At 35.7% G+C, this 13,181-nt stretch overlaps 2 protein-coding genes across 2 annotated transcripts; one reads left to right on the top strand and one right to left on the bottom strand.

Annotated features, from left to right (window-relative positions):
* Positions 1–361: 361 nt before the first annotated feature.
* On the bottom strand, positions 362–2,258 carry LOC105142702 (transmembrane protein, putative (DUF677)). Its single transcript, XM_011050466.1, has 3 exons — positions 2,185–2,258; positions 1,950–2,041; positions 362–1,518 (listed from the first exon to the last, which is right to left on the bottom strand). Exons 2-3 carry the CDS (start codon positions 1,996–1,998, stop codon positions 440–442), a joined length of 1,128 nt encoding a protein of 375 aa, XP_011048768.1. The 5' UTR covers positions 1,999–2,041; positions 2,185–2,258; the 3' UTR covers positions 362–439.
* A 1,256-nt stretch (positions 2,259–3,514) lies between these two features.
* LOC105142705 (mediator of RNA polymerase II transcription subunit 36a-like) lies at positions 3,515–7,130 on the top strand. Its single transcript, XM_011050470.1, has 8 exons — positions 3,515–3,632; positions 3,942–4,194; positions 4,364–4,415; positions 4,589–4,684; positions 4,789–4,866; positions 4,952–5,128; positions 6,557–6,625; positions 6,702–7,130. The coding sequence occupies exons 1-8, from the start codon at positions 3,617–3,619 to the stop codon at positions 6,876–6,878; spliced, it is 918 nt and encodes a 305-aa protein (XP_011048772.1). The 5' UTR covers positions 3,515–3,616; the 3' UTR covers positions 6,879–7,130.
* The last annotated feature ends 6,051 nt before the right edge of the window (positions 7,131–13,181 follow it).

Genomic DNA, 13,181 nt, shown 5'->3' on the forward strand with positions numbered 1-13,181 from the left:
ATGGATATATACACTCCTGCTATGAGCCCAAATCAATGACTCATATTCTAAGATAACATTGAATCGTATCTGAATCTAAATGAAAAAATTGATTGATACAAGTTTTCTTTGAATCTCTTTCAAATATTTGTACATCGATAAAAATCAAAACACTTGATTGGATATAAATGCCTTTACCGACGACATTTTTCATAGGAAAAGGAGCAGCCTGTTGTAGTTATAAATTATTTTTTTTCATTAGTGAATGAGATATGATTTGATTCCTTTCAAATTTACTTGCCTGTCATGATTATTTATTTATCTTTTTAAAGGAAAAAAAAAAAACCCGCGAATCATTATGTAGCTAGGACGAAATATGATAGGGAGAAAATTAGTGGTGAACAATCAAGACATATAGTATGGTATTTTGATGGGAAGTTGGGAGGCGATTCGAGGTGGATTATTGACCTGGATCCAGAATCTCTTTCAGTACAAGGTTTCTAGCTCTATTGATGGTCAAAAAACACAGATACAAATGCTCCTCAAGATCATCAACTTGGTTGCTGAAGCTGCAACATTCATTAATCTTGCTGAATTGCCTCACCACCAGTTCACCATTAATGCCATGCAGCCACTTGCCCTCGTCATCTCCTCTCTCAACCAAGTACTTTACCGTTGAATGCATGTGCTCCATCTCATCCTTTACTCGATTCACAAGCCTGCTAATGGTCTCCAAGTCCCTGCTCAGTATGTAAGTACCTTTTGCAGCTGCATCCAGCTGAGCTGCAACCCTGGCAAGCCTCCTTGTCGAAGAACCTGGCCCCAGTGATGTTGCTATTATGAGACCTGGAGTGGCAACTAGCAATGCTAGAGCGTGGGTCGCTATGATTATTGTTAGTGAAGCTGTCAAGGCCACAAGAAATACAGCTGAGCTATGTTTTAGTTTGTTTTTTAGATTTAGCCTCGCTTTAGCCTTGTCACGCTTTGACTCTAGCTGCTTGAGCAATTCGAAGCAATCGGCTTGCATGACTTGGACCCGGCTTGGTGTTGAGCCAGACCGGTCAAATGGGTTCCGAGCCCTGACGAATTCCGTTATTCTTGTTAAAATCGTTGGGTTAGGAAACTGGGTTTTGGGTATTTGATCAAGGGTGGCTTTAAGAGATCGGTATTTGACCCGTATATGGTCTATGTCTTTCAATAACAAGCCACAAAGGAGGGAAGCATTCGCTGTTTGAGCGAAGTATTTGGATAGGAGAGAGTGGGTTGACGGTCGGGTGTGGATCAAGGAAAGGATCTGAATAACCGTGGACTGGTCCGGATCCAAGAGGTTTTCGACGAAGAGCCGATAGGATGGTAGCCGAGCTGCGCTGGTGGTGGACTCAGATGCTAGAACAGTACACGTGGTGGGATCTCTAGTGGATAGTGCTTGAAGGCGTGCCCAAAAGAGATTGTATGATTCCGTCCTGAAGGCATGGGCATATTCTTCTCGGACGTCAATCTCCATCGGAAGGTTGGGGGTGTTGGCACCCAGCCTTGTATCTGCACTCACAAAATCAACCACGGAAAGAAAGATCATCACCTCTTTCTAGTGAAAATCTGTTTTAATTGAACATGGACCGATCCAGGTGATTAATTACCCAGGCAGGAACTTGGATTAATTCTACAGTTCAAGAAACATGATCCTTCTAGTGCATACAAATTAGCCCCAGCCATTCTAGGCTGGATTTACATGTAAATATGGATAAATGTTAAGCTCTCCTCTTATTAGGAAGCAAGAAGGCAGTGAAGTGGTGAGGGCTTTCCAACGATACGCCGTTTCCGTCTAGGAATTTCAAACGACATGTCACCCCCAGTTCCCCAATTAGAGTTTTCGCGTCTTGGATACCGGGTAACATGGCATGGCATTTACAATTTACGTGTACGGGGAGGGCTGGGTGTATTGAATTACAAGGGAAAGAGGACACACATACCAGAGCATGAAAGAATTTCTTTGATGCGTGCGCCAATTCTCTTCTTCATTTCAGAGTGTCGAATGCTATTTTCAAGATTGTGAATCTCTTCCCTTCCCAAGAGAAGAGAAAAAAGAAGAAGAAGAAGAAAGAAAAGTTTATGTCCGTTAATACATGTCATCGAATAATAAAGGAAAAGAAAAGAAAAAAAAGAAAACAAAGGAATGAAATGGCTAGAATGACTGAAAGCACATACCAGCTTAATTTATCTGGGGAGCCTTGATTACAGATTTTGAGTTTCTCATGGGTCTCGGAAGGGATTGGATCACGGAAAACCAAACACTTTATTTATATATATATATATAGAGAGAGAGAGATAACAGCTGTTTAAAATTTAAAGAAAATTTTTAGTTTTTTTAAAATAATTTTAAATTGTTTTGATTCCTTGATATAAAAAATAAATCTTTAAAAAATAAAAAATTATTTTAATGTTTTTTTTTTTTTATAAAAAAGACAGAGCCAGCTGGCAGTGGCAATTCATTTCAGCCTTGCAGTACGTGCATTTGAAGGCAAGTCTGACGCCAGTACAAGGAAATGCTTCAAAGGAAATAAAGACATTTCTTGAAGTCATGTGAGATAAGATTTGGTCTGCGTACTTGGGTAGAGTGTGCGCGCATTGTTCTTCCTGGGCGGTCATGGTCAGGGTTGCTTTCCTGTTTCCCGGAGGCCGAAGCTTTTTTAAGTAGGACATGGGACGGTGAAGTTTTCAGGTAATTGCTCTATCCATGCCTGTGTATTTTTGGGCATGGACTCGGATCTCAATCAACTCCATTGATGAGTATTATTTACTCAATGCGATCACTGCTGTGCTCGGAAGGTTAAATTTACATTCCTTTTTCGTGAAGTTTTTGTTCGTGGAGTCGAACGATTAAGGCCACGAAAATTCACTTTCAAGAACAGCCTTCTCGATATCACTCAAGACATTGGGTTGGATGATATTTTTTTTTTACTATTTGTTTTACTCGTGTTTCGGTCAACAACAATAACCTTTTACCTTAGAGGTATATAGGTAATTATATTTTTTTAAAGTTATTGGAAAGACAATAACCCCTAGTGAACGGTTCTAGATCTTATCAACTTCGAGGATAAATATGTTACTTAAATGTGCACATCTTTTTTAAAAGAGATTAACATAGCACCGAATAATTCTTTAATAACCAATGAACCACTGAAAAAAATCAAATTACCCAGGGATTATATTTTTTGCAGCCAAAAATAAAAGGATAATTTTACTAACCCGCACCCTACATATTTTATGTTAATTTAAACTCAACTAATGGAAAGAAGTGGGAAAATGAAGAGTATTACAATTTGTTTGAAAATTCCCAAAATGTCGGGGACCAATTTACAAATTGGCTAAACTAAAGGGTCGATCGAAAGCAATCACAGTGATCGACAGTGGTTGTGGTTGGGCTTTTCATCTTGGCCTGTTTCTAGTGGGCTTTGACAAATCCAAAGTAAGAGCAAACAAAGCCATGCCACCAAGGAAAAACCCTAAACCCTAATATCAGACATTATAAAAGGAGCTCTTCAGTCGAGCTTTCGAACCTCAGTCATCGCCCCCCTCCTCTCTGTTTGCAGCAGAGCCTTTCTTTTCTCCTAACTAAGCGCAGCAGCCAGAAGCAGAGATGGCACCCCCTAGAGGTAGAGAAAGTTTTTTACGTTTTCTGTTTTCAGGGCTTTTAGGTTGTGTGGCTTGTTTCACGAAATCTTACTTCTTTTATATAGCTGAAGCAGCTCTTGTATTTCATTACATCGCGAGAGTATTAAGCTTTGTATTAAACTTTTAACACTAACTCCACTGACATAACTATAAAACATTATTTACTTCCAAGCAGCTCTTGTTTTGCCTCTTGTTTCGCCCTTGATCTGGGTTGTTTTTTTTTTTGTTTTATATTACAGGTATTAATGTTTTGAGCATAACTGATTTTTTTTAAAAAAAACTATGAGCAGGTCGAGGTGGTAGTGGTGGTGGGTTCAGGGGAGGCAGAGGTGATGGAGGAGGAAGAGGTAGAGGCAGAGGTTTTTCAGGTGGAAGAGGAGGTGGTGGAAGGGGCAGTTCAATGAGAGGTGGTGGAAGAGGCCGCGGTGGTGGAAGAGGCCGCGGTGGTGGAGGAATGAGAGGTGGGAGCAAGGTTATGGTTGAGCCCCATAGACATGAAGGAGTGTTCATTGCAAAGGGTAAAGAAGATGCTCTTGTTACTAAGTGATGGAGGAGGAAGAGGTAGAGGCAGAGGTTTTGGAGGAGGAAGAGGAGGGGGGGGTGGAAGGGGTAGTGCCATGAAAACCAGAGGCGGGGGGGGGGGGGGGCGGGGGGGGGGGGGGGGGGGGGGGGGGGGGGGGGGGGGGGGGGGGGGGGATGCTCTTGTTACTAAGAATATGGTTCCTGGTGAGACTGTATACAATGAGAAGAAAGTCTCTGTTCAGGTGTTTATTACTTTTCTTTAATTTATTCCATTGTTGTCTCCATTCATGAAATTAAATGTTTTTTGAAACCTGAACAATGCTGTTTTTCTGTTGCATCAAGTTTCTCTTTTATTGTTGGTGAATTCGATGCTGTTAATTTTTTTTTTTTTACAAAATCATACATCTCTTTTCAGAATGAAGATGGAACTAAAGTTGAGTACAGGGTTTGGAACCCCTTCCGATCAAAATTGGCTGCTGCCATTCTTGGTGGTGTTGATGATGTTTGGATTGTAAGTTTTATTCATGAGCTTATCTATTAATATTGCTCTAGGAGTTGGTAGATTTTGTTTTATGCAACCTGCTTGTTGATTGTTTTCTCGTTGGTTTTACCAAGAAACCTGGTGCTAAAGTTCTTTACCTAGGAGCTGCTTCTGGGACTACTGTTTCTCACGTGTCTGATATTGTTGGCCCTGTAAGTATAATTTATCTGTAAATTATAGTTTCCTGCTTCGTCTACTGATAAGGATGTTGCTTAAAAAGTGTTTTTTGGTTTGTAGACTGGAGTGGTATATGCGGTAGAATTTTCCCACAGAAGTGGTAGAGACTTGGTTAACATGGCAAAGAAACGGACCAATGTTATCCCCATTATTGAAGATGCCAGACATCCTGCCAAGTACCGTATGCTAGTTGGAATGGTGGACGTGATCTTTTCTGATGTTGCTCAGCCTGATCAGGTTTGCTCCTTCCTATTTCTGTTCTGAGTGTACCCTTGTATAGTTTATAGCCCCGCATAGGAACAACTAGCCTTATTTTGTTAAAAAAGGCTGGAAATTTGTTATTGTACCTCTCGAATGATTTATTACTGATTTAATTTGTTTTTGAATGAACTTGGTTTTTGTCTTTTGTTTTTCATCCGAGTACTAACACCAACTCCTGAAAACAATATATTTGATCTGTTTGTGCGACGATTAACTTTAGTTGCTCTTGTTTTTTCACCCAGTTAACTGACTTCATTTTTTTGAAAGAAATTGAAATTTTTTATGCCTTTCTGCCTTTTAATTTATTTATATATTTTAGTTTATTTCTTATGATACTTCTTCGTTGGTTGAAATGAAGCATATAAGTTCATGCATATGATGAATTAACTCGGATTCCCCTTCAAGACATATTGGGTGATGTAAAATCGAGTTTCTGATGCATATTTTGCAACATCAAGCTACTTTCTCCCATATTATTGACACCAAACCATTTTGAGACATTTATTATTTTCTTTTTTATCATATATATATATATATATTAAGATCTGGCATATGATGAGGTACTCGGATTCCCCTGCAAGACAATATGGGTGATGTAAAACCGAGCTTCCGATGCTTAGTATCAATCAATTTATTCTCTTTTCAGTATTTCTTATGCTGTATCTCTCTTTTTCTCCAGTGTTCTTTATTTTTTATTCTTTTTTAAACTCATTTTCTTAAAATATTCTGTACTAGTGTTTAGCATAATGGTGGCCTGCTTTGAATAATTACCAGTTTCATAATATACGTGGAAATAACATCAGTGATGCAGGACATGTTATTATGTTCACGTTTATATTGACAATTGTTCCTGCAGAAAATTGTTTGCCACATTTTAGTTTGCAATCCTTGGTGGAAGTTTTAGAATTTTTTATCCATCCTTTTGATACTCCTGTACGAAAGACTGAGGAGTAATTGATTAAGGCTTTGTTTGTTTGGCTGGAGTGAATCTAAGCGATTTTGATTTAAATGCAACTTTTTATCCATAGTTTTTACAGCTAGCATTGTTGGAAAACTTTTATGATTTATGCATTTGGGGTTCAGTTAAAGACGTTTTGCAAGCATATTTGCAGCTATCAAATTTTTGCCACTTGTCTTGGTCAATCGGCTTGAATGAATAATCAATCGATTTTTAGCTTTTAATTAAATATCCATTCCGTTGTGTCAGTTTTATGATTATCTGTCCGTGAAATGTACACTGTGTCAAACCCTTTTTCATGCATTTTCAGCTCCTTCCTCGATGAGAATGATAGAAAATATTAGGAGCAGTGGGCGATGCTGCTCGGTCCACTGTAAAATAAATATGTTCATTATTTTGGTTCTTATTAACCGAGGTATGCAAGTTAATGCAAATTACTTCTGCAGGCAAGGATTTTGGCACTCAATGCTTCCTATTTTCTGAAAACTGGTGGTCATTTTGTCATTTCAATAAAGGTTAGCCTTCGATTTGCCTACTACCAACTTCACTCAAAGCAATGTTCTTGTATTGATGTAATTATTTTATGGCCAGGCAAATTGCATCGACTCCACTGTTCCTGCTGAGGCTGTGTTTGAAAGTGAAGTGAAAAAGATGGTGCAGGAGCAGTTGAAACCTAGTGAGCAGGTCACCCTTGAGCCGTTCGAGCGAGACCATGCTTGTGTGGTAGGGGGCTACCGTATGCCGAAGAAACAGAAAATTGCGGCTTAGGGAGCTGGGTTGTATTGTTTCACATTGCTTTTCGGGAATTAGAGGTCATAAAGCAATGTGAATTTATGGACTCTTTTTTTATGCACTTCGCTTTATTTATGTTTGTTTAGATTTATGGTAAAGTAATGGAATGAGTTTTGGCATCTCTCTTTATCCGAGCCTGAGCGCCGTCGTGTGGCCACACTTTTGAGATATAAATTGTACTCTGTTTTCCTCCTCAAATCTACAAATAGAGTCGTTCATTTGGTGTCTTATGGAGAGATTAGAATGAGGGGTTAAGTTTAGTTTAATATAACCTTCCCTTTTCAAAGATAAATTATTCTTCGTATCATGGATGAGCTTTGGGGTTTAGAGCAGTAGCAAAGTGTTATTTATTTTTAAATATATTAAAATAAATTATTTTATTTTTTAAAAATTATTTTTAACATTAATATATTAAAATAATATAAAAATATTAATTTAAAATAAAAAATAAATGCATTCGTCCTCAAACAAGCTAGGTACTAGATTATGCCTATTGATATGAAGAAATAAGCTAGGCATAAAAGTAATTTTTTTTAATTATATTGATATTATTTTCTTATTAAAAAATTTAATATAGATACTTTTCCCAATCACAATAAAAAAGGATAATATTTCTTGTCATCCTTCTTGTTGTGATCCAATCGAAGGACATTGAATTAGTATTTTTGAAAAAATATTATAACTATATTTTTTTATTTTAGTGTTGTTTGTGGTCCTATACCCTATTTTTTTGAATTAAATACCCTATTTCTTTGAATTAAAAAGTAGTTGTCACTATAGAATATAGTAAAGAAAATAGAAGAGAGAAGAGAAAAATAGGAGAAATAAAAGAAAAAAAGACAGCAGAGAAGTTTATCTTTTTTTTTTAATATCTCGTTTACTATTAAATCGAGTTGAGATTTTGACAGCAGCTTCTAGATACATTACTCTTAATTCTGGATGGTTGGATCGAAGATTAGTTGTGTGGAAGCTGATCGTTTTAATAGAAAACGGAGCTATCATTATTGTGAGTTTTTCTCAAATACTTCTTTCTTTAATCTTGTTATAATCCAAGAATAAGTTGTTCTTGATGATATGTATGTTATAGCCCTTAGTTGAATATAAAAAAGAACAATTATGAACCTATTATTTGTTGATAGTGGAAGTTTTTAGATGGACTATGGTCCCGTGGTTTTTGTTGCATTGGATTTTTCACGTAAAAATCTTGGTGTTGATTGTGTAATTGTTACATTATATTTGTTGTTTGTTTAATCCTGATTTTGATTGCACAAAGAGAAAAAAAATTAAAACTTGTGAATTGTGAATTAATCTGCCCAGATTGGTGTCTGATTATTTATTCCTAGTTTTCCCAACAAAGTGGTATCAGAGTACTAGTTGTGTAGATTGAATTTTTTGTGCAGTTAAAATGAAAAAGGAAGATTCAGACATGATAAATCTAATTATTTTATATGGAAAACAATGATAGAGGATCACTTATATTGCAATGATTGGGCTTTGCCGCTTGAGTGTACAAGAATAAAACTTGATGATATGGATGAGATAAAATAGAATAGGCTTAATAGAAATGTGACTGTTTTTGTTAGAAAATTGATATATTCTAAGTCCATTAATCATTTTTCTCAAGAAAATGACTGTTGGACAGTTTGGAAGATGTTGGAAGAAACTTGCTAAGGAGAGTGTACAAAACAAGGATTTTGTAATTAGAGACATTATGAATTTGAAGTATAGGAATGGTAAATATGCTTCAATGCATATAAATGAATTCCAAGGGTTTCTGAATCAATTGTCATTAATGAATCTTGAGTTAGCCGATAAGATGCAAACACCAATCCTATTGAGTTCATTACCAGATAGTTGGGAGACTTTGCTGGTGTTACTTAATAATTCTACTCCGAATGAAAATATCATTATGAAGAAAGTGAAGGATAGTATCCTCAATGAAGAGAAGTGGAGGAAAGGGACAAGCACTTCTGAGTCTCATACATTTGTTACAGAAAGTTGAGGGAGAAGTCAAAGTAAGTTCTCCCACAGTAAGCAAGATAGAGAATCCAGTAATAAAAAAAGCAAATGAAAGATCTTAGTCAAGGAAGAGTTTTAAGTGTTATTATTGTGACAAACTTGGATATATTCAAAAAGATTGTAGAAAGTATAAAAGAGATAAAAAGAGCAAAGATGAAGACAAGAATAAAGAGAATGATACAACTGCAATTGTATTTGATGGTGATGTTATCATTGTTTGTGATGATGGTTGTGTAACTTGTGTTAATCTTGCATGTCAAGATACCATCTAGGTTGCAGATTCAGTAGTTTCTTATCATGTTACCCCTCTGACGTGATTTTTACACATCTAACACTACTAGTGACTTTGGTCAAGTTATGATGAAAAATCAAGGGATGACTAGTGTTGTGGGTATTGGAGATATTTGGTTGGAAACTAATACTAGGTGCAAGTTGCTACTCAAAGATGTTAGGCATGTACCTGATATATGCTTACACTTAATCTCTATAAGTACTCTTGATGAAGAAAACTGTCACAATTACTTTGGAGATGGTAAATGAAAGCTCTCTATAAATTTTTTAATTGTTGCTAAAGAGAAGAAGATGATTTTCCACGTATCACAAGCCAAGGTGATAAAAAAAATAGGTGAATGCAATTGAAGATAGCTATATTAATTTATGACATAAACAACTTGGACATTTGAGTGAGAAAGACCTTGATATTTTTTCTAAGAAGATCTACCTTTCATTAAAATGTATGAATTTAACATATATACTCATTGTTTAGTTAGTAAACAACATAGAGTTGAATTTCAAAGATCACCTTCATATAGAAGATCACATGTTTTTGATTTAGTTCATACTGTTGTTTGCTCTATGATTGATAAGTCTGTTATAGGTGCATTATACTTGGTTAGTTTTATTGATGATCACTTCAATAAAATTTGGGTCATTTGTTTGAAATCCAAAAATCAGGTGCTTCATGTCTTTAAGGACTTCCAAAGTTGAAAGAGAAACTGGTAGAAAGCTACAATGTTTTTAAGCTGATAATGGTGGTAAATACAGGGGTCTTTTTGAGAATTATTGCGGGGAACATGGTATCTTGTTGGAGAAGGCAGTTTCTAAAACTCCACAACAAAATTAAGTGGTTGAGAGAATGAACAGAACCATTATTAAAAAAATTAGGTGCATGCTCTCTCATGCAAAACTTTCTAAGTCCTTTAGGGTGAGACAATAAAAACTGCAGTTGCCATAATTAACCTTTCTCCATCAGTTCCTCTTGATTTTGAGATTCTAGATTGGGTTTGGAAATGAAAGGATGTCTTTTATGCACACTTGAGAGTGTTTGGATGCTGAGCGTTTGTATATATTCCCAAGGATGAAAGGTCTAAACTTGACAGTAAGACAAAATAATGTATTTTCTTGAGCTCTAAAGATAATGAGTTTGGCTATAGGTTGTGGGATCCAAAGAAGAAGAAAATTGTTAGAGGCAGATAAGTTATCTTCTTTGAAGATTAAACCATTAAAGACTTTGAACAGAAAGAGAAAACAAAATTTATTGTTTTTATTCCATCTAACTCGACTCAAATACCTACTTCACAGTTAACTTTGATGCTTGCTAATCATGGGGGAGATTTGTAAAATGATGATAATGATGGTTTTCTTATTGAGCCATTAGTTGGTGATCTTGAATTAGCTAATGATGATATTGATCTTATTCCTAAACGAGTTATACAAGAAGCTTAAAATGAGTCATAATTGAGAAGGTCAACTAGACCTTACCAACCTTCAACCAAATATTCTCTTTATAAGTATGTGTTGGTTATTAATAGGGGAGAGCCAGAATGCTTTAATGAAGCTATATCACTTGAGAAGAAGAGTGAGTGGTTGAAAGCAATGCAAGAAAAGATGAAATCCTTGCATGAAAACTATACTTTTGAGTTAGCAAAGCTTCCTAAAGGTAAGATAACACTCAAGAACAAATGGGTGTTCAAGTTAAAAATTGATGAGAAGAAGAGTATTGATTTTGAAGAAATTTTTTCACCAGTGGTCAAGATATCTTCAATCTGAGTTGTGCTTGATTTATTTGCTAATTTGAATCGTGAAGATGAACAACTTGATATAAAAAATACCTTTCTTTATGGTAATTTAGATGAGAAGATCTACATGGAGCTATCTGAAGGGTTTGAAGCAAAAGGTAAAGAGCAGTTAATTTGCAAGTTGAAAAAGAGTTTATATGGGTTAAAGGAAGCTCTAAAACAGTGGTACAAGAAGTTCAATTCTTTAACGGTATATCATAGTTATGACAGGACCACTTCTGATCATTATGTATTTATAAAAAGGTTTCCAGATGAAAACTTTATTATTCTTTTGTTGTATATGGATGATATGTTGATTGTTGGCCATGATGCTAAGAATATTCAGATTTTGAAGGACGAGTTAAGCAAGTCTTTTGCAATAAAAGACTAAGTACTGGTAAAACAGATTCTTGGCATGAACATCACACGTGGCAAGAAGAAGGAGAAACTTTGGCTATCTCAAGAGAGATATGTTCAAAAGGTACTTCAGAGATTCAACATGAACAACTCCAAACCTGTTTGTTCTCCACTTGCAAGCCACTTTAAACTAAACTTTAAGTAGTGTCCTTCAAGTGACGAGATGAAAAAGGTACCTTATGCATCCGCAATTGGTAGCTTGATGTATGTCATGGTTTGTACAAGACCGGATATAGCTCATATAGTTGGTATGGTTAGTCGGTTCTTTTCCAATCTTGGTAAAGAACACTGGTCAGTAGTGAAATGGATACTCAGGTATCTCAAAGGTATGTATAATTTCAGCTTATGTTTTGATAATAATAAACCCGTGTTAGATAAATGCACAGATGCAGATATGGCTGGTGATGTTGATTCTAGAAAGTTTACATCAAGATACTTGATGAAGTTCGGAGAGAGATTAGTCTCATGACAATCAAGGTTGCAAAAATATGTTGTATTATCCACTACAAAGGCTGAATATATAGCTCTTACTAAAAGGGGCAAATAATTGTTATGGACAAAGAAATTCTTACATGAACTTGGCCTAGTTCAAGAGAATTTTGTTTTGCACTATGATGGTCAAAGTACAATTCATATCAGTAAGCATGCTACATTTCACTCTCGATCAAAGTATATTGGGGTTAGATATCAATGGATTCAAGATGTTATGGAGATGAAGTCATTTATTGTTGAGAAGATCTATACCGATAACAACGTATCAAACATGATGTCGAACCTTTACTGAGAGAGAAGTTGGAGTTTTGCGGAAGGGAAACAGACTTGTCAGAGCCTCTTAAATTGAAGTTTACATATTGATCGTCAATATGACGAGCTCCTTATACGGTGCGTGAGGGAGAGATTTGTTGTGTGTGACACCATGTGATAGTGGAACCACCATATTAATTAATAAGAGCTGTATCTTTAAATTAAAAAGCAGTTGCCACTATAAAGGGTAGTAGAGAAAATAGAAGAGAGAAGAGAAAAATAGGAGAAGGAAAATAAATAGAGATCTCATTCACTGTTGGATCGGGCTGAGATTTTGACAGCAATTTTTAGACATGTTACTCTTCATTTTGGACGGTTGGATCGAAAATTGGTTGTATGGAAGATGACTGTTTTGACAGAAAACAAGACTGTTAGTGTTGTGAGTTTTTTTCGAATACTTCTCTCTTTAATTTTGTTGTTTTTCGAGAATAAATTATTCTTGATGATATGGATGTTGTAATCTTTAGTTGAATCTAAAAAAATAATAATTATAAATCTATTATTTGTTGATAATAAAAAATTTTAGGTGCAATACAGTTTCATGGTTGTTCCCATATCGGGTTTTCCATGAAAATCTTGGTGTTGATTTATGTATTTGTTACATTATATTTATTCATTATTTAATTTTAATTTTAATTACATAAAAAAATTAAGACTTATAAATTATAAATTAATCCGGTTACATCCAATTATGTATTCCTATTTTTCCAACATTTACATCCACAGAGATTATGAAAGAAAAAGCATATTGTAACGGAGAAACGCTGGCACCGTAACCATGCGGCCATCCTGTCCCGTCAACATCCAGAGAGTCCTTTTAAACTCTTGTAGCTGCAGCCATATGGGCACACCGCAACCACTATATTATTTAATTCATGACATGTTGTCTCTAAAGCTGAAAGTGATTTGTTGGAGACAATTAGAGTTGCATTGAATAATTAAGAATACTGATGGCTCTGCAGCCACTACTTACACAGTGCGG

Source organism: Populus euphratica, unplaced genomic scaffold, assembly GCF_000495115.2.
Source record: "Populus euphratica unplaced genomic scaffold, PopEup_1.0 scaffold148.1, whole genome shotgun sequence".
NCBI classification, from domain to species: domain Eukaryota; kingdom Viridiplantae; phylum Streptophyta; class Magnoliopsida; order Malpighiales; family Salicaceae; genus Populus; species Populus euphratica.